The sequence below is a fragment of the Natator depressus genome, chromosome 13 (assembly GCF_965152275.1).
Source record: "Natator depressus isolate rNatDep1 chromosome 13, rNatDep2.hap1, whole genome shotgun sequence".
Classification (NCBI taxonomy): Eukaryota; Metazoa; Chordata; order Testudines; family Cheloniidae; genus Natator; species Natator depressus.
The window spans coordinates 30364259-30392241 of record NC_134246.1 but is presented as its reverse complement, the minus strand read 5'-3'; the positions used below and the strand labels follow the sequence as shown (position 1 = coordinate 30392241).

Below are 27983 nucleotides of genomic sequence, written 5' to 3'. Positions count from 1 at the left end.
TGGAAAGTGCCCCAAACAAAGAGGCCTTACAGGGATTCAAGGTTTCAGAGTAGCAGCCGTGTTAGTCTGTATTCGCAAAAAGAAAAGGAGGACTTGTGGCACCTTAGAGACTAACAAATTTATTTGAGCATAAGCTTTCGTGACCTACAGCTCACTCCATCAGATGCATCCAATGAAGTGAGCTGTAGCTCACGAAAGCTTATGCTGAAATAAATTTGTTAGTCTCTAATGTGCCACAAGTCCTCCTTTTCTTTTTAGGGTTTCAAGGGTTTGTTAAGCAAATTCCTCCAAATTTGTCACAAATTACAATTAAGAGCCTCCCTCAGAATGCTGCTTGAGGAAACTTAATGCATTGGGCCGTCTAGGGAGCTGAGCAGAGCATAACAGTTTGAACCCCATTGCTGGCAGGTGTGGGGGGGGGCGGGCCAAGGAAGGTTTAGGACTTAGTGTAAAGGTAATCTGTGGGGCAACATTCCAGGCCCTGTCAAAGTGCGCACTGTCCCTTTAAGAATAAGATAAAGGTGGAGAAAGCGGGTTGACACTAGAAAATGCGCAAGCGCAAACGACTATGCCAGAGACTTATTTGACAGCGAGGAAAATGTCACGCGCACGCGCACTTCCCAATAAGTGGAGCGCAGACAAGGGGGAACTTATTTCGCGAAGCACTCAGTGTGGCGTGGTGCACGCGCCCTGTGTGCCGAGAAACTGGGGTCCCCCGGGTGAGTTTTCTGGCGCTGCCGGAAGTGGCCGGAGAGAGCCGAGCTGAGCGGAGCCTCCCGTGCTGTGTCGCCGGCCTCACCCACTGCGGGCACCATGGAGCCGGGCGCCTGAGGGCGGAGCGGTGCCCTGCCCCCGACATGCCAGCCGGGCCCATCGGCGCAGGTAACTGGCCCTCCCCAGCGGGCGGGCAGCGACGGGCCCCGGGCGCCCTTGCGGGCCGGGCCGCACCGCGGCAGCTGCCCTGGGGAGGCCCGGGCCGCGGATGGGCCGGCTCCGCCCCCGGGCTGTGGGCGCCGCGGGGGCAGCAGGGCCTGGCCGCGTAGGGGGGCTGCGGCCGGCTGCCCCAGGGCGGGCCCGGCAGGTTGGGCCCGGCCTCGCCGCGGCGGCTGCGGGGTGTCGCCTCTGCCGCCCGCGCTGAGAGGTGCCAGCCCGCGGGCCGAGCCCCGGCGATGCCCGCGCCGCCCGGGAGGCGCTAGCTCCGTGGCCCGAGCGCTCCGGGCCCAGGGACCCGCCCTGCCCCGAGCGGGGACCCGCCGCAGCGGGTGACGTTCCTTCGCTCCCGGGCCCGGCTCATCGCCGGAGGCAGCGCCGGGCAGGGCCTGTCGTGGGCACCCTGCTGGCCGCTGCCTGCCGGGGCGGCGGGGCAGGTCCGCCGAGACTCCGGCAAAGCAGCAGGGGCTCAGGAGCGGGTCCCTGGGGACTGGCGGCGGGTGGCGAGTCTCCGCGGCCCCTGTAGTCAGCGCAGGCAGCTGCCTACATCTCGGGCATGCTGGCAACTGCCGGCACTAGAGGTTCTGGCTTAGGCTGAAGTGATACAAGCAGAGCAAGAGGGTGGTGAACAGAGAAGTGCCCTTGGACAGAGCATGAGGCAGTGAACTAGGAAGGGGTTTGAACAGCTTATTGGGAGTCGGGGTTTAGTCTTCAACTGGTTTATAATATAAAACTGCGTTAGGGGAGTACCTTGGAATTGCCAGACACCAACTAGCCATAAGTGGCTACAAAAGAGGATCCCCTCTTTGGGTAGGCCCTGGGCCAGCACCATTTGGGAAACCCAGGTGCCCTATGACCCAAACTGCTGGGAGAACAAAGCTGGGATTTCTGCAATGATGCTTGCTCTGAATCCTGCTGTGGGAAGGGAGCTCCATCTTTTATATTAGCTGCAGACGATTAAGTGTTATAAATTTGAAAGTTTGTCTTAACTTACTGTTGAAAGAGTGAGCGAGCTTTCTCTCTCTTCTCCTGTTCACAGCTCCTTGATTGCTGCAAGTCGGAGTACAGTGTGTGGGGATGGAGAAAGGAAGGTTTCTGTTACTTTCTCCTTTCATTAGATTCCCCCGTGAATAATTTCAGTGCCTGCCTCTGTTGCTGCTGCTCAGGAAAACTATTTGCAATAGGACGTTTTCATGATTCTTGATTTTTCACAGTTGACATTCAGAACTATTGATATCAGTGAACTCTGCTGTTGTATGGCAAAATCATGAGAACGGCAGAAGCATGGAAGGTGACTGTAGACTCAGAAAGGCAGTTCTTTTTGATAGTATTAAGATAATACTAAAACTAGAGACCGAAGAAATGATGCATCTGGTTTATAAAGAACTGGGATTGGCCACAGTGCTATCTACTCATGAATGGCCAAAGTGCTAGCTAGGTACAGAAATTCAGCCTACCTGCTTATAGCAAAGTGTTCATTATTGTGGCTAACCTATAAGATTTTTTTTTTTCTACTTGTGAGCTTCCTTTGAAGGTTCCAGTGGACGAAGCTGAAGTGGCTCAGCTGAACTCAGCCAATCCTGTTAGAGATGAAGTGTGATCTCTAGCTGACCCACTTCAGCATTGCTCCCTGGTACATCCAGGAGACTGGACTGGAGGAGACAAGTCATAGTCCTCGAGTTTAAGGCCAGAAGGAACCACCATAACATCTAGGGTGACCAGATGTCCCGATATTGAGCAGTTTGTCCCGTGTCCTGACCGAAGTATGGTCGGGACTCCATTTGTCCCGATATTTTGTTTCAGGCACGGTAGCCCTTTTTGCTTAGGCGGCAGTGACAGGCAGGGGGAGTGGCTTTTCAATTGTTGTACTCACCCGGCATGTCCGGGTCTTTGGCGGCGGGTACTTCAGTTGCTGATGGGCTTCGGCGGCATTTTGGCGGCAGGTACTTCTTTCTTCGTCAGCAAGATTTATTTCCCGCTGCCGAACGTGCTGGGTGAGTGTAACAATTGAAAAGGCGCTTCCCCTGCAGTGGCCCCGATATCTTGGATTCCGCATCTGGTCACCCTAATACTATCTGGTTTGACATCCTGTATAGCACAGGTCACCAACACCACCCAGCACCAGCACACTAAACCCAACAACAGAAATCAGACCAAAATACCGTGGCCCTCCGGAGACTAGACTGTTATGTGCCACAGGCAGAGAATAGGAGGGACTGATGTGCATCAATGCCTTACGACCCTGTCAATAGTTGGGAAATGGTTAAGTAAGGTATACCCAAGTAATCTTGGCAAGTGACCCGCATGCACATGCTGCAGAAGATGATGAAACCTCCAAAGTCGATGTCAATCTGGCCTGGGGCAAAATTCCTTCCTGACCCCACATATGGCAATCCTTTAGATCCTGAGTATGTGAGTAAGAACTGGCCAGCCAAGCACCTGAGCGAGAATGCTTGGTGCCATCTCAGAGCCCTGAGCCTCCCTGTCTAATGTCCCATCTCCAGCAATGGCCATCCCTGTTGGTTCAGAGGAAGGAGATTAAAACAAACCCAGAATATACTGGGGGGAGGAGGAATCCCTTCCTGATCCCTGTAGGTAACTTTTAAGAATATAAGACATAAACCAAAAGTGAGCCTCAAGGCTCTTGAGGCTTGCCCCCTACCATCAGAAGCAACCATGTCATTCAATCACACTCTTAATTGACAGAAAGATGAGGGTGGTGGGGAGAAATGTGGTGGTGTGATTTTATAAATGGGAGAGCAAAACAAGACAAAGGGTAGAATTTTCAAAACTGATTAGGCACTTTAGAATCTAAGTCCCATTAACATTCAACAAGACTTAGACTTTGTCTACGCTTTATTACATCAACTTAGCTACATTGTTCAGGTCTGTGAAAAATTTTACGCCCTGATCGCTATAGTTAGGTCAATCTAACCCTTGGTGTAGATGTGCTAGGTTGATGGAATTCTGCTGTTGACCTAGCTATTGCCTCTTGAAGAGGTGAATTAACTACATCAAGAGACAACCCCCTTCCATCAATGTAGGATGCACATATACTATGGCACTACAGCAGCACAGCTGTAGTGCCTTAACTGTGCAGCTGTAGTGTAGACATACCCTTCCGCTCCTAGATGCGGAAACACCATCTCCTGTGACAGTAAATGCAGATTCTAAAGGGGCAGATTCCAGCACATTACAGGAGTAATTAAAGTGGAATTGAAAGGGGGTGAGAAATAAAAAAAACAAGAGAAGAGACTCCCTTCTTTTGGAATAAAATGCTTCCAGAGTGTATCTTGACCTCTCCAAAAGTTTGTAGCTGGGGCCCCCAAACTTCTGCCATCCTGACATCAGGATTTAGTCTTGCACATCTGCCAGCTGACTTTCATTCTGTATCTACTGTAGCTTCAATGTTATCACCCACCCTGAAGCTTCCCATAAAGGCTTTGCCTCTCTGTCCCAGTGGAATTCAGGCAGTTCCACATATCACAATATTTTGCCCTCCTCTAGGGATTTTAAATTACTTGAGGATGTCAAATGGTTTTACAAACCATGTTAAATCTCCCAGCCCTCCTGTGGTGTGGTGTAGTTATGCAGTATTATCCCATTTTATGGAGACTAGACACTGCATTTGAAATGTGTGATCTTAAAGTTCATCTCCATATTTAGGAGCCTAAATTAAGTGGTTTGATTTGGAAGTGGGGTGCCTGTAAAGTCCTCTGATGTAATTGGATATTGTAGGTTCTCAGCACCTCTGGAAACCAGGTCACTTTTTAAGAAAACTGAGTACCTTATAGATTTAGGAGCCTAGCTTGAGTTCGCCAGAGTTGAAGACTTTGGTGACAGTTGGTTGCCCAAGGCCTGTCAAAGCAGGGAATAAAACCCAAATCTCTTGGTTTTTTTTTTTTTTTTTTTTTTCCCCCCTGATCCCTGTGTGTGTGGTGGGTTTTTTTTGTTTTGTTTTTTTGTTTTTTGTTTTAAAGAGGCTTCTCTCACAGGAACTGCAAGAGCAAGAAATCCGTGTTTTATGCTTGCTAAAAAGCAGTTGGGAATTCTAGTTTTCAACTGACAAAACGTTAATTTCTGATTGCAGTGGTTCCTAAGATAACAGCTACTAAAATCATGCTAGAGTTTAAATGGATGTGGAGGAAGCCAGATGAAAATCCGAATGACCTGCCCTATTGAAATATGTTAATAGATCCCCAGTTTTAATAAAATTCAACAAAAATATTTTAGCTTCAAAACCTCTCAATTGCTCCACTAAACAAAGTTATTATTTGTACTTCCTCTGTAGTTCCCTGTGAAATTTGAGAGGATGTTTTTTGCTCTGTGCTTCTTCTGAGGACATAAGCACTTCCTGTTTCCAAATTTAAGAGGCTGTGAAATAGTTTAATGAAGTTAGGTGGAGAAATATGTTTCAGATGTTTTTTCTTTAACTTTGGGTGGTGTTAGCAAGTTAAACTTGAAGATAGCTGTGATTACATCACTAGGAAACTTGAATATCCTCCCAAGTTTCAAAGGGACAGGGAGCTGAAGTAAAAATACTAACTGTTGTTTTTGGACCAATTTTAGTGGCTTGATAAAGTTAAAATTCAAGAACACATCAAAATATAAAAACAATTTAGTGTGTGTATAAATGTATGTTTTAAATCTCGTCTCTGCTAACTTGCCATGGCTATAAACTGTTTACAAATGCTTTATTGATCAGTAAACTCTTCCAGGCAGTGGTCCTAGCTTGATTACCAAAGATCTTTCCTCTCCCTGACACTTTTTTTGAGCACTATAAAATTGTCCATGTAGGTATGGAATCTGAAAATTGCGTCTTAAATCTGACAAAAGATCTTTTTCAGCATCAGAAAAAGTTCTGTTAGGCTTTTTGGATACCAAAGCACAAACCGTTTTAGAAATAGGTTTCAGAGTAGCAGCCATGTTTGTCTGTATTTGCAAAAAGAAAAGGAGTACTTGTGGCACCTTAGAGACTAACCAATTTATTTGAGCATAAGCTTTCATGAGCTGCAGCTCACTTCATCGGATGCATTGGGGAAGGGGTGGAGTGGGGGAAGGGGTGGAGCAGAACAGGGGCTTTGGGACAGGGGCGGGGTCAGCTTTCCTGGCAGGCTCAGCCAGCCGGGGGGATTGGGCTGGCCGCTGGAGCAGCACACAGCTGCATAGGGCACCAGGAAATTTGGTTTGGTGCCCCAAATTTCATGGTGCCCTGTGCAGCTGCATAGTTTGCATATGGGTAAGGACAGCCCTGCCTACTGATATAATTTCCCATGGAGACAAGGCCTTGGTCCTAGACTAGTTGGCACTGTCTGCTTTCCTGACCACGACCACCTCCTAGTGCTTCTACCTGTGTTTCATCCATTTTCCCCTTCAAAGAGCTGGGTCTTGTGATCGTCCTCTTCTCTCCAAGCTTTAGGTCTCTGGCTCCTGTGCTCCCACCACTTGAAAAAAATAAAAATTGCTTTCTTACGGAAGTGTAGGGAGGGATATCTTTCCTGCAGAATCTATGTTCTTATGCATTTGATATTGACTTAATCAGCAGTGCATCTGGCTTCTGCCTCAAACCAGACAGCAGTTGAGTCTGGAAAATAGCAAAATAAATATCACACTTAGGCTTTCTACAGTGCTCTTTGGGAAGACAGCATGGGGGATTGCTAACCTGAGGCATTGCTAACTTACAAAGCTGTTCAGTGGTGAGCCCGCTCTTTGGAAAGACTAATATCCCTGCAAGCCCTGGCCTGTTTGGTACTGGTCCAAGAGTCTTTTAGGGGAAAGGTTGAGTGCAAATGTTTTGAACAAATGGGCTTTTATTACTCTTGGCTTGCAAGCCACACTTTAACGTTCACATCTTTGTTTCCTGGAAGATGGGCTAGCGCAGTGATTCTCAACCTTCCCAGGCTACTATACCCCTTTTCAGGAGTCTGATGTCAGCCCTGGGTGGCAGGGGTTCGGCTTCAGCATGAATCTTAGCTTCGTGGGGCCACTCCTTGCTACCCCCTAATACTGGCTGTGCACTTGATTTCCCCCCCCCCCCCGGGATCGCTACCCCCGTGTTGAGAAACACTGATTTTAGTATATAGAGCAGTATAAACAAGTCACTATCTATATGAAATTTTAGTTTTGTACTGTCTTCGCTAGTGCTTTTTATGTATCCTGTAGTAAAACTTGGCGACTAGCTAGATGAGTTGAAATACCCCCTGGAAGACCTCTGTGTACCTCCAGCAAGAACCACTGGATTAGTGTCTGCCTGCAATTTTTAGGGATCTTAGGACTGTAAGAAGAGCTGTGAAGTCCTGCCTCCTGTAGATAAAACTTAAACAAAACCAAACCCAAACTGTAAACCTTAATTGAAGGGAAGAGAATCTGAGGCTTTTTTTAAATGCCACTTTTGATTATTTTGTGTTGGAACTATAACTTAAAGCTTACTGACAGGTTTCAGAGTAGCAGCTGTGTTAGTCTGTGTTCGCAAAAAGAAAAGGAGTACTTGTGGCACCTTAGAGACTAACCAATTTATTTGAGCAAAAGCTTTCGTGAGCTACAGCTCACTTCATCAGATGCATTCAGTGGAAAATACAGTGAGGAGATTTATATACACACAACATGAAAAATGGGTGTTATCATACACACTGTAAAGAGAGTGATCACTTAAGATGAGTTAATACCAGCAGGAGAGTGGGGGGCCAGGGGAGAAAACCTCTTGTAGTGATAATCAAGGTGGGCCATTTCCAGCAGTTAACAAGAACATCTGAGGAACAGTATGGGGTGGGGGAATAAACATGGGGAAATACACAAAGTAGAACTATTTCCCCATTTCCCCATGTTTATTTCCATGTTTATTTCCCACCCGCACCCCCCATTGTTCCCCAGACATTCTTGTTAACTGCTGGAAATGGCCCACCTTGATTATCACTACAAAAGGTGTCGTCCCCCCCTGCCCCCCCCCGCTCTCCTGCTGGTATTAGCTCACTCTCCTTACAGTGTGTATGATAACACCCATTGTTTCATGTTCTCTGTGTATATAAATCTCCCCACTGTATTTTCCACTGAATGCATCCGATGAAGTGAGCTGTAGCTCACGAAAGCTTTTGCTCAAATAAATTGGTTAGTCTCTAAGGTGCCACAAGTACTCCTTTTCTTTTTACTCAAGAAAGAGATCTTGGAGTCATTGTGGATAGTTCTCTGAAAACATCCACTCAATGTGCAGCGACAGTCAAAGTTAACAGTGTTAGGAACCATTAGGAAAGGGATGGATAGTAAGACAGAAAATATCAGCATGCATCTATATAAATCCACGTTGAATACTGCGTGCAGATCTCAACAAAGATGTACTGGAAAGGTCCAGAGAAGGGCAACAAAAATGATTTGGGGTATGGAACAGCTTCTGTGTGAGTAGAGAGTAAAAAGACGGACTTTTCAGCTTGGAAAAGAGACTATTAAGGGGGGGATATGATAGAGGTCTATGAAATCTTGATTGGTGTGTAGAAGGTGAATAAGAAAATGTTTTTACTCCTTCACATAACACACAAACCAGGGGTCACGCAATGAAGTTAATAGGCATAGGGTTTTAAAAAAAAAAACAACAACAAAAAACAGAAGGAAGTACTGCTTCGCACAGTGCACAGTCCACATGTGGAACTCTTTGCCAGGGGAGGTTGTGAAGGCCAAAACTAGAAAGACCAATCCTCCAGGAACCTATCAATGGCTATTAGTCAAAGATTGGCAGGGACCCAGTCCTGTGCTCTGAGTGTCCCTAGCCTCTGATTGCCTGAAGCTGGGAGTGGATGATGGGATAGATCACTTGATTACCTGTTTTATTCATTCCTTCTGAAGCACCTGGCATTGGCTGCTGTCTGAAGACCGGATACTGGGCTAAATGGACGATTGGTCTAATCCAGTATGGCTGTTATGTTCTTAATTTATTGGCATAATTGTACTATTCTAGTTATACTGGTTTAGCTCACTGCATGGACTTTTATTCCAGAATAAGAGTGTCCACACAAGGAGTTAAGCTAGTACATTTCTTTGTGTAGGCAAGTCCTGAGAGAACAGGATAAAATCAAGACCACTAAATGTTGTATGTATGTATTTTTGACTAGAGTATTGGTTTTGATAATTTATATTGCAGTAGCACTTATTGGCCCCATTCTGCTAGCCATAGTGTGTGCGTACCTCCCTCCCTCTTTGGAAAAGACCATCTCTACCCCCAAAGAGTTTACAGTCTGAGTGACTGGCATATGTGAAATACTACTGTTTTGATCTACTTGTTAATGTACTTCTTTTATGTATGTGCATGTAGTGAAGTCTTGATATGAGACATGACATATATCAGAAAAGGTGGGGGAGTTGCATTGTATGTAAGAGAGCAGTATGACTGCTCAGAGCTCCGGTATGAAACTGCAGAAAAACCTGAGTCTCTGGATTAAGTTTAGAAGTGTGAGCAACAAGGGTGATGTCGTGGTGGGAGTCTGCTATAGACCACCGGACCAGGGGGATGAGGTGGACGAGGCTTTCTTCCAGCAACTAACGGAAGTTATTAAATCGCGGGCCCTGGTTCTCATGGGAGACTTCAATCACCCTGATATCTGCTGGGAGAGCAATACAGCAGTGCACAGACAATCCAGGAAGTTTTAGGAAAGTGTAGGGGACAATTTCCTGGTGCAAGTGCTAGAGGAACAACTAGGGGCAGAGCTCTTCTTGAGCTGGTGCTCACAAACCGGGAAGAATTAGTAGGGGAAGCAAAAGTGGATGGGAACCTGGGAGGCAGTGACCATGAGATGGTCGAGTTCAGGATCCTGACACAAGGAAGAAAGGAGAGCAGCAGAATACGGACCTGGACTTCAGAAAAGCAGACTTTGACTCCCTCAGGGAACTGATGGGCAGGATCCCCTGAGAGAACAACATGAGGGGGAAAGGAGTCCAGGAGAGCTGGCTGTATTTTAAAGAATCCTTATTGAGGTTACAGGGACAAACCATCCCGATGTATAGAAAGAATAGTAAATATGGCAGGCGACCAGCTTGGCTTAACGGTGAAATCCTTGATGATCTTAAACACAAAAAAGAAGCTTACAGGAAGTGGAAGATTGGACAAATAACCAGGGAAGAGTATTAAAAATATTGCTCGGGCATGCAGGAGTGAAATCAGGAAGGCCAAATAACACTTGAAGCGTTGCAGCTAGCAAGAGATGTTAAGAGTAACAAGAAGGGTTTCTTCAGGTATTGTTATACCAATAAAAACAAACCAGCAGGATCTTATTAAAGGGAAAAAGGCAAAATACCACATTTATTGTGAATACAGAAAGAATCATAGTAAGCAGTTAGTTATAGCTATAACATTCCATTCAGTCTCACATTTATTCACACATTCATTCATATATAAACACACACACACATTCTGCAAGGTTGTTATCATAGTTACCAGCCTTAGAGTTGCTCATGCAAGCCACTGGCCAGGTGGCCTGGACATGAGGAGGGAGCAGGGCCTTGTCAGATGCTCATCTGACGCTCCTGGAAGTTGCTTTGCAGAATCAGACCCCGAAGTTCTCACTTACTAGAGTCCATTTTTATAGGAATTTCTTTCTATGCCAGTCTATGGGAATTGCTTCATCATGCTGTTGCTGAATCAATCAGCAGATAGCACATTCCTGACAGCTCCGTGCTGCTAGATGTTATCTTGTTCTTTGGTTCTCCTATTCTTGAGGCTGTTGGGTGGATTCCAGTCTGCCCTCCGGGGGTCCTCTGGTTATTTCCACTTGACACCTTCTTCAGCCGATGGACACTGGATTCTTAGGCTGGCACCTCCCCGATCATTCAGTTATTATCCACACCAAGCATGCATCCACATACATCCTCCATCTTGCTTTGTTAAAAATTGTGATTAAAATAGAGATAAAACAACAAAAGGACGGGGAGTCTCTGGGTGCTGTTTCTGTTGTTAGAGTATTGTTTTGAGTCTCTCTCTCTGTGAGTAGTTATTACAAAGAATTGCTTTGAGAACAGACTCTGTCTTAGAATGTACTAACGCAATTAGCAGCTTGCAAGTTTAACACATAGAGGGAGAGAAACAGTACCAAAAACCAAGAGATCTCTTAATTAGTAATACCCTGGAATTTAAACTATGGGGAATCAAACTCATTTGTGATTTTAATACAGAACTTCTTTAATATGATCCAACAGTATGTTAGCAACAAGAAGAAAGTCAAGGAAAGTGTGGGCCCCTTACTGAATGAGGGAGGCAACCTAGTGACAGAGGATGTGGAAAAAGCTAATGTACTCAATGCTTTTTTTGCCTCTGTTTTCACGAATAAGGTCAGCTCCCAGACTACTGCACTGGGCAGCACAGCATGGGGAGGAGCTGACCAGCCCTTTGTGGAGAAAGAAGTGGTTCGGGACTATTTAGAAAAGCTGGACGAGCACAAGTCCATGGGGCCGGATGTGCTGCATCTGAGGGTGCTAAAGGAGTTGGCAGATGTGATTGTAGAGCCATTGGCCATTATCTTTGAAAACTCATGGCAATTGGGGGAGGTCCCGGAAGATTGGAAAAAGGCTAATGTAGTGCCCATATTTAAAAAAGGGAAGGAGGAGGATCTGGGGAACTACAGGCCAGTCAGCCTCACCTCAGTCCCTGGAAAAATATGGAGCAGGTCCTCAAGGAATCAATTCTGAAGCACTTAGAGGAGAGGAAAGTGATCTGGAACAGTCAGCATGGATTCACCAAGGGCAAGTCATGCCTGACTAATCTAATTGCCTTCTATGATGAGATAACTGGCTCTGTGGATGAGGGGAAAGTAGTGGACGTGGTGTTCCTTGACTTTAACAAAGCTTTTGACATGGTCTCCCACAGTATTCTTGCCAGCAAGTTAAAGAAGTATGGGCTGGATGAATGGACTATAAGGTGGATAGAAAGTTGGCTAGATTGTCAGGCTCAACGGGTAGTGATCAATGGCTCCATGTCTAGTTGGCAGCCAGTATCAAGGGGAGTGCCCCAAAGGTCGGTCCTGGGGCCGGTTTTGTTCAATATCTTCATAAATTATCTGGAGGATGGCATGGATAGCACTCTCAGCAAGTTTGCAGATGACACTAAACTGGGAGAGGTAGATAGGATACAGAGGAACCTAGACAAATTGGAGGATTGGGCCAAAAGAAATCTGAGGTTCAACAAGGACAAGTGCAGAGTCCTGCACTTAGGCAGAAGAATCCCATGCACTGCTATAGACTAGGGACCGACTGGCTCGGCAGCAGTTCTGCAGATAAGGACCTAGGGGTTACAGTGGACGAGAAGCTGGATATGAGTCAACAGTGTGCTGTTATTGCCAAGAAGGCCATCAATGGCATTTTGGGATGTATAAGTAGGGGCATTGCCAGCAGATGAAGGGACGTGATCATTTCCCTCTATTCGACATTGGTGAGGCCTCATCTGGAGTACTGTGTCCAGTTTTGGGCCGCACACTACAAGAAGGATGTGGAAAAAGTTGGAAAGCGTCCAGCGGAGGGCAACAAAAGTGATTAGTGGACTGGAACACATGACTTATGAGGAGAGGCTGAGGGAACTGGGGATGTTTAGTCTGCGGAAGAGAAGAATGAGGGGGGATTTGATAGCTGCTTTCGACTACCTGAAAGGGGGTTCCAAAGAGGATGGCTCTAGACTGTTCTCAGAGGTGGCAGATGACAGGACAAGGAGTAATTGTCTCAAGTTGCAGTGGGGGAGGTTTAGGTTGGATATTAGGAAAAACTTTTTCACTAGGAGGGTGGTGAAGCACTGGAATACATTACCTAGGGAGTTGGTGGAATCTCCTTCCTTAGAAGCTTTTAAGGTCAGGCTTGACAAAGCCCTGGCTGGGCTGATTTAGTTGGGAATTGGTCCTGCTTTGAGCGGAGGTTGGACTAGATGACCTCCTGAGGTCCCTTCCAACCCTGATAGTCTATGACATCACAACAAATCTTGTAGAGAGGTGGAAATTGACTGTTTTTCCTTTTGAGTGTCATTGGGTTTGTGGGCTAGTGAAATGAGAATTCAATGAGGTTTTAAAGTACCTTTTCTGGAGGTTCATTTTTGATTAATTTGCAACAAAAGAGGGGGCTTATTCAAGTGGCATGTTAGTTGGAGAGTGCACACTACAATTTACTCATTTTCTTAGCCAACTCTTTCCCAGTAGTCCCGGTTCCTTTACCTGTAAAGGGGAAGGATTTAACTTACCTTCCCACAAGATCATCTCTACAGATCCTTCTTAACATTTGTTTAGCCTGCCCTTTTCTTGAAATCTGTCATGTGTCCTTTCCTTGGCATCACGGGTGTTGCCAGGAGCTAATGTGTAGGAATGTACATTGGAGCTTGCACTTAAATTCACTGAGTACTTCTGGAATTGACCTCCAAGTGAAAAGAGGTGTTCCATAATTGCTGGGAAAGAGCAGGGGTCATTTCAAGTGACTGTGTGGACCATCGATACAATGCGGGAGAGGTCTTAAGATTGTCTTGATATCTGATTTTTACCTGTAATTAAATCAATGTTTTTGAACAAATTCCATATATTCAACATACTGGTTCACTGGGCTACATTAGGGACCTCTTGGAGTTGAATGGCTGCGGTTTGATTTTTTTTTTCTTTCCAATTCTCCATGAGCATGAAGCATTCATTTGCATTTTTAAATGTGTAATGGTGTTTGTTCTGTGTCGTGTGGCCAGAGTTCTATTAATGTGTACCATAAGCATATTTAATAATTGCTTCTTTCTCTTCTCCCAGGTATTGCTTGGTGTGTAGCATAGAGGCACTATGTACTCAGAGTGGAGGTCCCTGCATCTTGTTGTTCAAAATGATCAGGGTCACACCAGTGTACTTCACAGCTATCCTGATAATGTGGGGAGAGAGGTGGCAAATGCAGTGGTGCGTCCTCTTGGGCAAGCCTTAAATACACCATCGGCAGCTGGGAGCGAGAGTTTACTAAAAACAGATAAAGAAGTAAGTGTTTCTCTACAGAGGTTCTGGTTCTGTTCACATGTTAACTCAGTGTTGCTCATCTGTGTAGTTTTCTGCAGTGTAACTTTGAATTTTTTAAATAATCCAAGCTTTCTGAAGTACATTTAAATTCCTAAATGTAGCTGCCCCAGCCCCACCCCAAGCACTAGCTCTGTAGCTCCCATTGGCTGGGAACTGCGGCCAATGGGAGCTGCGGGGGTGGTGCCTGCAGGTGGAGGCAGTGCACAGAGCCACCTGCCACACCTCCACCAAGGAGCAGCCGGGACAGGTCGCTACTTGAGGGGAGCCACCTGAGGTGAGCACACCATCCCCCCTGGATGTGGCATGCTGCACTCCTGTGCCCCAACTCGCTGCCCCGAGCCTGCACCCCTTCCTGTACCCAAACTCCCTCTTAGTTAACCAGCATTTTTCACTTATCCACACCCCCCATTTTCCCAACATGTTGGATAAAACAGCTTTTACTGTGTGTTGCTTTAGTTTCCATGTTAAGTTCGCTAGGTAGCATGATTTACAATCTGTAAGTTGGAGTTTGTTTAAAAAGTTTCTTTAAAGCTGTGGGCCATCCCCACAAACCCCTTGTGGTGCCCTGCCTTAATTCCTTTAATTGGGGAAGCATGGGTTTGCTTTTACAGCCCGAGGCAAGGAGATGCCAACATACACTAACCGAATACCATGTCCCCTTTTTAGTAAGGTTTCAGGACAGGAGTGACTGCAGGCCTGCCTGGCTTCTTCTCCTTGCCTTCCCCTGTTTTATATAGCTTGACCCCAGGGTGTGGCAGGGCCTCCTTGATTATCTCCAAGCTGCAGGCTCCAGCCTGTCCCTTAAGGGAAACTGTCCCTTTACGTATATGTTATAAACACACACAGCCTGAAATACTTCTTGAAGGGATGCATATGTTCAGATGATATTGCTAAAAAGGGGTGCTATTGGCACCATTGGGCTTGTTTTAGAAACATGTAGACATGATCTTATGTTTGGTACGTACAGTATTTTAACAACCTCCCCTTTCTTTGTTTAGGTAAAATGGACCATGGAGGTGGTTTGTTATGGACTGACCCTCCCATTGGAGGGCGATACTGTGAAGTATTGTGTCGATGTATATACTGACTGGATTATGGCTCTTGTATTACCTAAAGACTCCATTCCTTTACCTGTTGTTAAGGAACCAAATCTTTATGTTCAGAGCATTCTCAAACATCTACAAAATCTCTTCGTACCAAGGTGAGAAGCAGATCTGTAGTGACCGGGGAGGGAAGAGATGGGGGTCTGGGCTTCTTAGCTATAGTCACGTAGTTATTTTGCCAGAAAGGCTAGCTTTTTTTTTTTTCTTGTCTTTTCTTTTTTCATTTGGCAGCCAAACTAGAGTAGGATTTGTAGTAAAATAAAACTGATTTATTACTTGTCTCTGCTGCAAAACACAACTGGGCCTGAAGTTAGGAGTGGGGTGGCCACTCTAATTTGTTACAGTTTTGAATTGCAAACTCTCTGCAGCTGCTTTTGCTGCGATGGTTAGACAACTTAATTTGCAAATCAGTCCTTGACTTACACGCTAACTAATCTAAACATTTCTTACAAGAACTATGTCCATGGATAGTTGCATGATTTGGGAAAAAAACTGAAATGTTTTTGGATCACATCAGAGCACCCTGCTGGGCTTTTGGTGTATGGTTTCAAAAACCAAAAAGCACTTATCAGCTTGAATCAACAGAGGGGGATACTAAAGGTTCTGTGCCAAATAAGTGCAAAGCACGTGAGACTGAGCAGATTGACATGAGAAACTTGTGTATTACATCAAATGCAAAATCATGTTACATAGGAACCTTGTAGGTCATACAAGGTGGGTGATTCTATCCTGGAATGCAATGACATGGAAAAGGACTTAGGATCATGGAAGATCACACTGGGAGCTCACGTTCCCTTGGCTCTTCTGTAGCGAAGAGGGCAAACATGATTCCTGGATAGGTGGTGGTTGTCCATGACCGAAGATGATGCTGTCAGTGGTAATACACTTTGTCCTTTCTACTTTGAATGCACATGTAGCTCAATATTGAGGAAGGGATTACAGTCGGTCTGCTGAAGCTGCTGCTGTTTACAACTCAGCCTGTGTACCTCAAGAGCCATATGGTGATTAGTCTCTGACTACTGCTTGTCAGGTGATCTGTCTGTTGATGTTCAGCTGTTGACATCAGTGATGCACTGCTTCAAGTTATGCTTCACTGTGTCTGTGAAGCATTTCTTCTGGCCATCTTGTGTGTGGTTACCTACTTCCAGTTTGCTGTACAGTAGCTGCTTTGGCATTCTGGTGTCGTCCATCCTGAACACATGACCAGCCCAGCGTAACTGTGATGCCATGAGCATGGCTTCAGTCCTTGTGGAGTGGCTGCATTCCAGAACTTTATTTTTAACTTTATTCTGCTGTTTGATGCAGGGTTTGGTATGCAGTTGTCAAAAATGGTATTTATCTGGAAACTTGAGGTGATGTATGAGTGCGAGGCCTGCTACAGGTAGGACAGCACAACCGCTTTAATCTCTTATCTTTGTTTGAAGCTTAATACAGTATTGCTGCCAGATTCTGCCTGATAGTCTGCCAGTGATGAACTGGTTTTGTTACTGCGACTTGTCAGCTCCTTCTCTAGAGTAGCATCATTCACCAATATGCTGCCAGGATAACAGAAGTCTGTAACAGCATTCAGCTGTGTGTTGCTGATGGTGACTTCTGGTTTCTTGTAGGGTTTTCCTGGTGCAGGTTGATACATGACTTCTTTCTTTTAGATTCAGCCTCTGTTTTTGTAGACTCTATAAATTTGTCTGTTATCCATTGTATCTCTTAAGTTCGTTTTCTCTGGAGTGCAGTCATTTGCATACAGCAGCTCATCAGCTACCTCAGATCTTGGTGGAGGGTTGCAGCATGTTTAGGTTGAAGAATTTTCTAGAGGACAGGAAACCTATCCTGATACCAGCATTCAGGTCTCTTGTAGCATCACTGGGTATTACTGCATAGAAGACATTGAACAGGGTTGGATTAATTATGCAGCTCTAGTTAACATTAGTGATAGGAAATGGGTCATACTGAACCAATGTGCACAGACTTGTCTAAGAATTTCGTTATGCCATAGCCTCAGAATGTTGGTGAATTCTTCTGGATAACAAAACTTCTGTAATAGTTGCCAAAGTCCAGATCTGCTGTCAGTGTCAAATGCTTTAGCCAAGTCCAATGAAGACTTGGTTCATTGGTAACGGTTCTGTTGCTGTTCTCTGCATTGCTCCTGCATCTGACTAGCTACAAATATGTCTGCTGTTCCTTGCATTGTCCTGAGACAGCACACGATTAGTGATGTTGCATAGCAGACAGAGTACTCTGGCCAGAATCTTTCCAGTGCTCGTAAGTAATGAGATACCATGGTAGTTGCCACAGTTGGACTTTCACCTTTCCTCTTGTATGTGGTGACAATGGTGGCATCATTGAAGTCGTGCAGTACATCTTCTTCAGTACTCTCTCTATATATTGAGAGAATTTCCATGTAGTTGCCTCATTAAGGTCTCTCCTCAGTGCTTGACTATTTCTGCAGGAATACCATCTGATCCCTGCAGTTCTTCATGGCACTGGTTGCAGTGCTGACTCCATCAAGGGACCGGGCAGATGTTGGCATGTCCACTGCTCTTCTTTGTGCCTCTTCTATAGTGTTGGCTGGTGTGTTCAGAAGATCACTGAAATGCTGTTGGCATCCCTGATAGTATTTCTCCTTTATTGGTGATCAGCAATAGGCTGTCTGCACTCTTTAAAGGCACTGTGTGCGTGTGTGTGTGTGTGTGTGTGTATAACCATTATACATCTTTCAAAGCCGCATAGAAGTCTTTGGTTTCATGACTAAGGCTAAGACTTTGTCGTAGTTATTTTTAGTAAAAGTCATGGACAGTTGCGGGAAATAAACAAATTCACAGGAACCACGACCTGTCTGACTTTACTAAAAATAACCAGGGGGGAAGGACTGGGGGGTGAGCAGAGGAGGAATTAGGAGCTGTTGGATTTCTGAGTCATTCTCATCATGCCAGGCTTGGTGACGCCATTTTGCTGTACCCAAGATGGCAAAAGCTGCTTCATGTATAGTATGTGAAGAGTTGCCCATTTGCTGTTTTCATTAACACTAGTAGTCAAGCCAGCAAGGTCAGGTAGAGCAGCTCTGATGTTTGTTGCAGAGCTGAGCTTATGTAGCTTCATCTTGTAATTGCTGTACGTTGAGCTGTCTGGTTTAAATCAGTGGTGGGCAACATGCATCTGGTCAGTGGCCCCAAGACAATGTTTACATTGACCTTCCTGCAGCTCCCATTGGCCGGGACTGGCGAACCACAGCCACTTTGGAGCTGCAGGCAGCCGTGCCTGCGGATGGTCAATGTAAACGCTGTCTTATGGCCCGCCAGTGAATTACCCTGATGGGCCGCATGCGGCCCACAGGTTGCCCGCCACTGGTTTAAATGATGATTTGCCATGTGCTTGCCATATTAACAAATAAAATTCTGGAGCGTATCATGCAATGGTCTATCCATCAGTCTGTCCTGTGCAAGGCTGCAGTCATTCATACGTCCCGTAGATCTTGCCGCCAGATGATAGTATAGTCAATAAGATGCCATTGTTTGATCCTGGGTGTGTCCATGAGGATTTCTTTTTGGTCTGGTAGGTGGAAAAAGGCTTTCATGATCACTGCTATTCAGTGAATGTGTGAAGCAGCAGCTAGAGTTTCATTGCTATTCTTTCCCAGTCCTATGCTGTCCTATGGTATTCTGCCATTTTACTGCATTACTTCCGCCTTCACATTGAAGACCCCTTTTTGATGACCAGTTTATCTGATGCCATTGTAAACACTGAGGGTTTTTGTCTAAGTCACTGTAGAACTTTTCTTTCTTTGTCTGCATTTGTCATGATGGGAGTGTAAGCACTAATCATGGTAGCACACCACTTGTTTCAGTGGCAACCATAGAGTCATGAGCCAATCACTTGCGCTTTTAGATTTATTTATTTTAAAAGCTTGGTACCAATGCAGTTGCTAATGGCAAAGCCAACATGCGACTGTCACGGCTCTGTGGATGGACAGTCTTGTTAGAAGAAAGTGTACCCTCCACTGATCTCTGCAAGTTGCTTTTTGTGACAATTAGTGAAATCGGACTTGCCAGCGATGACCGGCTCTCTTGCAACAAGGTCTGTGCCTTTGTCAGGTTTGATGCTGGTGGGGTTGTTGCCTAATCCATGAAGCCATTCCATGTAGAACATACCATAAAATCATTGTAATAAGTTTAGCTCATTTGCTGACTGTATGGGGGGCATGACCTTCCAGATACAGTAAGGCCAGGTTCAATGGAAGCAGATAGTTTTGATATTCTCCTGCTTATTTATCCTTTTTTAACTAGGAGACAGAAGGTGTATTTGTATATGGTATTAGACAGTTATTGGAATATTATATCCATTTCTGGTGTCAACACTTAAAGGATGTTGGGGGGAGGGGGGGAATGAAGAGTTCAGAAAAGAGTTATAAGAATGATTTGAGGTCTGTAAAACGTGTCTTATCGCAGAAAAAACTTAGACAATCTATTTAGTTTAGCTTATCCAAGACAAGGTTAAGAATTGACTTAATTATGATCTGCAACTACCTATGGGGGAAATAGAGATCTGCTTTTTCTGCTAAAATGAAATCTATCATAATGAGATCTGATGTTGAAACTAGAAAAATTCAGATTAGAAATAAAGTGCAGATTTTAAATGAGGGTAATAATCACTGGAACAATTTACTTAGGGATGTGGAGGACTCTCCATCCCTTTGCAGTCTTTAAATTAAAACTAAATAGCATCCTAAAAGAGATGCTCTAGCTCTAAAAGAAATGTATGGGCTTGATGCAGGAAACACTGAATGAGATTTTTTGGCCTGGGTTGTGAGGAAGGTTAGGATGGGTGATCATAGTCCTCCCTTAATATCTATGAATACACTTTCCAGAATTCATGATTAAATATTAATAGGTTTCATGTCATAAAGATGACATGGCTTTTATTTGCAGACAGCATAGGAAGCTTTTTGATAAGAGAGATCCTCTTATAAGTGGGTGCAAGAATTTTAGTACTGATTCTCTACAGATACATGATGGCTCTGCTGCTCACGTGAAATCCATGGAAGCACAAACTATCAATTTTGTCCATCGAAAACTCTTGTTAATAAACTGCACCATAAAATGCAATATGTGGAATTCCAAAAACTTGCCACCTTATTCCATCACTTCTTACGCGCTCACTGAATATGGATTTCAGTTTTAAAAATTAAGGAATATTCTGCAAATGAAACAAAATGAAGTCAGTTTTGCATAAAACTAAGATTTAAGAGAACTGTTGGAAAAATCTTAGAGGTCTCAGGTGCACATTGAGAGTTAGACATATTACTTTGTTGGCACTGATATGTCAGAAGCTGAGCAGGTGTCAATTTACATCAGATTTATGTGGGCTAGAAAACTTACTTTGTCAAAGTAGACTTGGAATTTAGGACAACTGATGTAACACAGGGCATAAAAATGTTTTAGGAAGTACTGTGCTTGATGAAACTGATAAAGGCTATCCTAACCTTTGTCTACAGGGAGGGTAAATTTGAAGAGGTAACAACTTCTGGTTGTTGAGGCAAAGCTTCAAAAAGATCAGATGTATATCCTTGAAGTCGCTGTTGAATACATGGATACCAGATTTTCCAGGCTACAGCAACCACCATTCATGTGGTTTTTTTTCAATAGTTTGAATCTACGCTCTGATCTAGTGATTAAGAACAATTGGCCTATTATGACAACATACAAATCAATGATCTGTTTAAGCACTTCACAAGTATTAAATGGGGAAGAAGAAGAGCCTCTGTCAATGGCTGACTCTAAAATTACGTTTATCTATCACCAAGCTTAACACATCAGTTCACATACCTGTTTAATAAAGTTTTTGGCAACTAAGCCATTTGCCTTGCAAGATATATTAGTGTAGATGGATATACTGTTGTATTGCATGCCTGCAGAGTGAGTTCAGAACACACATCATGGCCACGCAGTAAGCACTTACCACAGCCTACTCTTACTGTAGCATAGGACTAGACCTAATCTGTACGATTAGCTCTAAAGTGCAAAGCAAAAGGACATTCAGTAACTTGCTTCAAATTCTAATACCTGAATATTTAATAATCTTAGTTTTTGACTTGGTCTCAGACCACAGATAAGTGGCATTTTAGTTTATATTAAAGCAAGGTCAAAAGTAAGCATAAGATGATAGTCAGACTTTTTAAACAAGCAAAAAACTATGGCAGAGAAATCCCCCAACCCCATCCTATCTGTAGTCTCAAGCACTGACTAGGGGAAATTCTCAAAGGCATTTAGTGACTTTTATTACGTTGTCTTTTTGTAATGGCTCCGCTCCCTGCAGCTGTAGGTGCTCTTTGATGGCACAATTTCTGTTAAATCAGTGCCTGTTGTGGGTGAGATTTCACAAGCTGGTCTTGCAGGCTAGAGCAGCAGCAGTATCTAGATATGATTTAAGAAAAAGGAGAAACCTAGATATGATTGGTGGAGGGTACGAAGGAAATATTCAGAGGCCTCAGTTGTATGAGGCAGTCCTACTGGCCCCCATTACAGCAGTGAGGCCTTCACAATCTTTAATATGTTTACCCTCACAACACTGTCTGAAGTAGGGAGGTGCTGTTACCTCCATTTTATAGGTGGGGAACTAAGGCACAGAGAGGCAAAGTGTCTTGCCAAGGGTTGTGCAGGTTGTTTGGTGGAACAGGAACTTGAACCAAAGTTTTCCAAGTACTAGGCTAATGCTCTAACCACTGGACCATCCTTCTAAGGGTGTTAGACTTACTACAGACTTAAATTCTAGTTAATTTTCTGATACTTACCCTTCTCAGAAGTAAGGGAAAAAGTGAGGGCTGCGAAAAATAACATTAAAATTAGGCTTCTGGTTTATCAATTTAAAAAAAAATGTATTATGGTAGCACCTAGGAGTCCTAGCCCCCCTTTGAAGCTGTCATGAAAACTTTGAAAGCATGAACCAAGTACATCCTTAACATGTTGTCTACATGAGTCTATAAAAAGCCTAGTACAAGAGACTAAGAGGTGTAAAATTCTCTCTTCATGTCAGTACTGACTCAGCTGTCCAGCAATGACATAAATCACATTAACAGGAACACCCAGCCAATGTGCTTATCCCAATGGTCTCCTGGGCCTCTCCAGGTGCCAAAAGCCCCAACCGTTTCCTACCTGGCTGCCAAAACTTGCAGCTTCCCCTGACAGCTCTGAAAGTTGTGCATTATCAACCTAAAATTCTGTGGCACAATGAAAACCGGAAAATAGGGAGCCTGCATAAAATCAATTGAATTTATATCCAGATGAGCAAGGCTCTGCGGATTGCATTTTCATATTTAATTCAATAAAAACATCAGTTATAATATATGAGAAGCTTCCAGAGCAATTCCACAATTTCCACAAAGGCTACAGCTCCAGGTGCCTTGCTACAGAATTAAGGTTCGCAGTGTCAGAGTTCAGAGGAATTTTACCTAACACATGTAGGATAGAAATAAAGTAGGCCGGAGAGACTGCTGGATGATGGTGAGAGATGATGCACCCACTCTATCCCATATGACTCCTGCTATGCTCCCCATAGTTTCTTCCCCTATGTTTCAGGACCTGAACTCTGTCTCCTCCAGACTGCTTTTGGCAGCTCAGCAGTCCTCTTGCCTGTTTCCATTTGGTACCAGGTCTTACTTGCTTTCTCTCTCCTGTCCCTGCCCTGCCCCCAAATAGCTGACAGATTGCTACAAGGAGGCAAGGACTGGAGCTGGTGGCTGCTTCGAGGAAGAGAAGCAGCGCCCAGTCAGTGGGCAAGGGAGACCACCTCCAAGCTCCTGGGAGAGAAGCAAAAGTAGCTTCCTGTTGCCCCACTGCAGTAGGGCAGCACGTTAAGAATTGTTGGCAGCTTCTACCTTATTTTCAAGCCCCTTTTTTTTCCTCCCTCTCTCCCTCCCCCAAACAAAAATGAGTTCAAATCAAAGGTGGAATACAGCTTTCCCAGGAGCTGGCTCAGAACTGTCTCATGAGAGCTAAAAATGATCACAGGGTCTGCTATAGTCAAAGTTAAATGCACAGCTGAGCTCATGGATTGGCTTTCCCCCAGTAAGCTGTGTGTATATACACTACTCATGAGGTGTTCCTTCTGCAGGCTGGGAAGGAAGGAAGAAACTTAAAACTCAGAATGGTATTTATTCTTTTAATTTTTTTTCCTAAGTGGGAGAGTCTCAGATACTATGGGGAATGCTGGTGGGGATAGAATTCAGGAGAATTACTTCCTACCCTCTCTTTTTGTGGAATAAAAGCATTCCCTGTATTACAGTATTCAATCCACACCATAAATATATTTTCTTAGTGTTGGTCCTGGTGAAATAGTTTCCTTTCCCACCCCAAGGAAGTGATGTAGCTATTGGCTGCCAGGAGCGCAATGGTCCAGAGTTGTGATAAGAGGGTGCTGATATCTAAAATAGCTCAAGTGTACATCTTCCATCTAAGAGATGAATGCATGAGGAAGGGTGGCTATCCTGAGTCAACCTAATTAGTTACAAATGAGCAGTCTTGAAATGGCAGGTAGAGAACAGACAGGTTAAAGGCTTGATGCCCCCAGAAGTAAGTGTTCATAAACATTTTTATAATAGTCCAACATTTAGTCCCCTAAAACAGCAATATGTACAGAATCCATGCCTGCAATAGCTACAGTGCTAAAACAGTTAATCTGTGCTCACTTTTGAGACCTATAGCTTTGAAATAGTGTCAAGAGCAATGAATATGAATGAGAGGGGGAGAGAGCAGGGTAAATTGTAATCGCTCCTAGCTGACTGATCAACCAGAAAGCAGTCACCTGCATCCTTCCCTCTCATGTCAGCCTCTGACTTCTAGCCCTAATGTAATGAACCCTAACCCTAGCTACCCTCCTTGATTCAAGAAGAACAGGAGGACTTGTGGCACCTTAAAGACTAAAAAATGTATTTGAGCATAAGCTTTCGTGAGCTGCAGCTCACTTTATCGGATGCCTGCCGTGGAAAACCCGCTTGATTCAAGAAGCATTGAACTACTAAAATGCAATAGCAGTGGCTGTCAGATAATGTCCCAGTGCCACACAGGCTTCCAGTTGCATTAGATGAACAAAATGCTCAGGCTCTGGCAGATCTTGCCCTAAAAGTAAGTATGGGGCATCTTTTGTAGATGGTACTCTGCTGAAATCCCTTAATCTGGCCCAAATTTCCCTTTTCTGTAAACCCTTAACCCCTTTAGTTTTCTGCTGCTGCAAACTGTTTGCCTCCATCACAGAAATCTTGTGAGCGTGGAGTGAGTGCTTTTGCCTTGTCCTTCCTAATCAAGTGGGATTCATGCATGACATTTGCATGCTATAAATTTATGATGTTAATGGCATCCTGTCATCAAGAACGGAGTGACAGAAGATATATAATGGCTGGTGCTATGGAAAAGCTTTTGTCATAGGGCAAGTAACAATCTCATCTTTGTATTTCACAAAATGGCTTTTTGAAGGTGTAGAGAAATCCAGACAATCTCATCAAAACTCACTCTGTTGTGGTATGTGAGAGTCAATATTTTCATGATGGGATAACCCTAAGAGCTAATGTATTAAAACTCTGGCTTTCGCGAACAAGCTTTCTCTATATGCAGATGACCTCCCTAATCTGCTTTTCCTATTCCAGTGACTTTTCTAGAACTTTTAAAAAGCTTAGGAGGTTTTAGGCTTATGGTAAGTTGGGGATAGGCAGTGTTGGAGGAGGTGGCAAAGAAGCCAAACTAGTTTGCCAGCACCATTCTCTCCTGCTTCCCAATACAACACTTCTCTTCTGAATTAGGTATCTGGCCATAAGTGAGTCCTGACATCTCCATTATGTTCAGGTTTATCTTTGTCTTGTCTAGGAGATATTCTCTTGGATAAGTGGGCTCCTTTTTGGTGACATGTGAGGTACTGAGTCAGTCTAATCTGCATATCCTCCACAAAGAGGAAGTCTGGATCCCTTTTGCTCTCCCTATGCCATTAAAAAAATACTTAATGTGGTAATCAGCTCCTTCATCTTTGCTGATCTAACTGTGATTTCAAAATACCCTTCTTTACGTCGTAAGCTCTTTAAAGCAGGATCACATCACTGTCCATGTTTATACGGCATATTGCACAATAGGATCCCCATCCTGAATGAACTTAGTGTAATCTACATATTAAATAAGGATGCTGTGCCTATAGATAGGAGTAGGTGAAAGTCGTCATTCCTGGGATGAATGGGTGAGGAAGATTGGGAACTGGTTTATTTGGTAAGCTTTGTAATTTACATGTGTCTGGAATAATTAGGAGCACTCTTAAAAATCAAAATAATACATACTACACTTTAATTCCGCCTTTCTGCCTATCCCATATGTGTCTTTATGTGTTTTTTACATGATCTCATGGCATTAAGTGATGAGCCATTCACTTAACAATTGGAATATAATGCAAAGGAACTGTACTTTCTCTAACTGAAAATGTATTCGTGGTGTAGCATTTTGTATGAGTGCATGTTTGTTGTGTAGTGTCATGAAAGAGCTATTGTACTGTATACCTCACTGCACTGAGGCAGAGTTGGATTCCCGTGAATCACCTTAACTCAAAGTTTGGTTCAATAATATTGCCATTTTAAGTTCTTTTGCATATAACAGTGAATTTTCGGTACTGTAGTCAATCTCAAAGCTATAGATTCATTTTTGTTGTTTTGTTAAGAGACTCAAATAGTGTTTTTCTCTTGTAGGCAGGACGTGGGGTCCAGTCAGAATAGACTATGCTTGCAGGTTTTGAAGGCTGTCCAGAAATTGGCTCGTGAGTCAACCATCATGGCTCGAGAAACTTGGGAGGTTTTATTATTGTTTCTCCTACAGATTAATGACACACTTTTGGCAGCTCCCACTGTGCAAGGTTTGTGTCTTAACTTTTTTTCATTTGTATCTCTTATGGGATATAAGGGTTTTGGCCCCCAAATGTCGTTTGTTTTCATGTTGAAAAACTTATCAAAAGTTGCTGGTGGCCATGTAAAAACAACCACCCATCTCTAGTATTTAAACTCTGAATTAAAGTTGGATGGCCTGAAATTGAACCTGCTTAAACAATTTCTGTCCTGTATGAATTTTCAAAACATACTCTGCAAGACATCTGATGGTCCATCCCGGATTACTGGGTCTTCTGTCTTTGGGGTCCCATAATTCTGTCTGTCAGCTCTGTATTCTTTCTTTTCCCCTAGCTAGAGAGGCAGTGTGAAGACACGTCAGTACCTACCCACGTGTAAACTAATAAATACATGGTCAGATCACACACACACACAGACAGACACGTGTTACTGTGATAACATGCCTAAGTAGGCGAATCCCTTGTTGCACAGGTATTCGCATTACCTATATGGCTAGCTTTGCACTATCAATTATAACATTTGGACTTTTTTAAAACCTGGATGCACATGTAGAAAATAAGCAAATGGTTCTGTTGTAGATCAGAATAGGTTTAAGGGTATTTAAACATTGCTTATAAACTGAAATCTATACAAATTCAAAGTGGTATGAGCATGATAGCCATGAGATTCCTTTAGGATCAATAGGGTTTCCTAGGGGAGATGGCTGAAAGAGATCTAGCATCTTAAATGGCTTTAAATGCTTGTTTTGTTCCTGCATAAGGTGGCATTGCTGAGAATCTGGCTGAGAAACTGATTGGTGTGCTGTTTGAAGTGTGGTTGCTAGCTTGCACTCGGTGCTTTCCAACACCCCCTTATTGGAAAACTGCCAAAGAAATGGTGGCCAACTGGCGGCATCACCCTGCTGTAGTGGAGCAGTGGAGCAAGGTTATCTGTGCCCTTACTTCCAGGTAGGTGAAACCTCAAAAGAAACTGATATTGAGATGAACACACTTGCAGTGTATGTTGTTCAGCCAGTTTTCTGTGATGATTGAGTCTTTCATCTGTCTGTATTTTCTGTTCGTTTGTGGAATGCAGTTTTAAAGAGACAAATATATTCCAATGTTTGCAGAATAACTGGATGTCCATTATTTCATAACTACAGGTACAGTAACCATATCTATCATATGGTTGGTCAGACTTTTGCAGACAGTAGCAAATTTGAATAACAAGCAGCTCATCCAAAATCTTTTGGTAAGCAAAGCAAATACCTGTTAAAACCAGGTCAACTTCAATATCTATGAAGTTTGGTTCTATGGATATTTTTTTTTCCTGTTCATATTTTTAGTAAATGTTAGCATTCCATAAATGAACAGTTCAGTGTATTGTCTCTTTGTGTCTGTGTATAATCTTAATATCTCTGTTATCCAAAACATTACAATGTTACCTAGTCTTGTTACATATAATGTTCCATTGTTCTGACTTTTTATCTTGTCTACAGTCGCTTTCAGTTCAACTCTAGGAAAACTTCTGCTGTCCAAGTGCTTCTTAAAATCTGAAAATATATGTCTAGCTTTTCCATCACATGTATTTAGAAGAAGAAGTTTAAGGTTGGAAGAGACCTTGGGAGGTCATCTAGTCCAACCCCCTCCTCAAAGCAGGACCAACCCCAACTAAATCATCCCAGCTAGGGCTTTGTCAAGCCAGGCCTTAAAAACCTCTAAGGATGGAGATTCCACCACCTCCCTAGGTAACCCATTCCAGTGCTTCACCATCCTTCTAGTGAAATAGTTTTTTTCTTAATATCCAATCTAGACCTCCCCCACTGCAACTTGAGACCATTGCTGCTTGTTCTGTCATCTGCCACCACTGAGAACAGCCTAGCTCCATCCTCTTTGGAACCCCCATTTCAGGTGGTCGAAGGCTGCTATCAAATCCCCCCCTCACTCTTCTCTTCTGCAGACTAAATAAGCCCAGTTCCCTCAGCCTCTGCTTGTAAATTATGTGCCCCATCCCCCTGATCATTTTCTTTGCCCTCCTCTGGACTCTCTCCGATCTGTCCACATCCTTGCTGTAGTGGAGGGCCCCAAACTGGATGCAGTACTCCAGATGTGGCCT

At 43.9% G+C, this 27983-nt stretch overlaps 1 protein-coding gene across 4 annotated transcripts in view; it reads left to right on the top strand.

The window, feature by feature from the left end:
* Positions 1 to 736: 736 nt before the first annotated feature.
* RALGAPB (Ral GTPase activating protein non-catalytic subunit beta) overlaps positions 737 to 27983 on the top strand; it is a 118070-nt gene continuing 90823 nt past the window's right edge. For all 4 annotated transcript variants that reach the window (XM_074970364.1, XM_074970363.1, XM_074970362.1 and 1 more), the window contains exons 1-5: positions 737 to 882; positions 13671 to 13886; positions 14924 to 15126; positions 25737 to 25900; positions 26650 to 26836. In XM_074970364.1, the coding sequence (XP_074826465.1) occupies positions 13701 to 13886; positions 14924 to 15126; positions 25737 to 25900; positions 26650 to 26836 (740 nt within the window). In that variant the 5' untranslated portion in view covers positions 737 to 882; positions 13671 to 13700. The remainder of the gene's footprint in view (positions 883 to 13670; positions 13887 to 14923; positions 15127 to 25736; positions 25901 to 26649; positions 26837 to 27983) is intronic.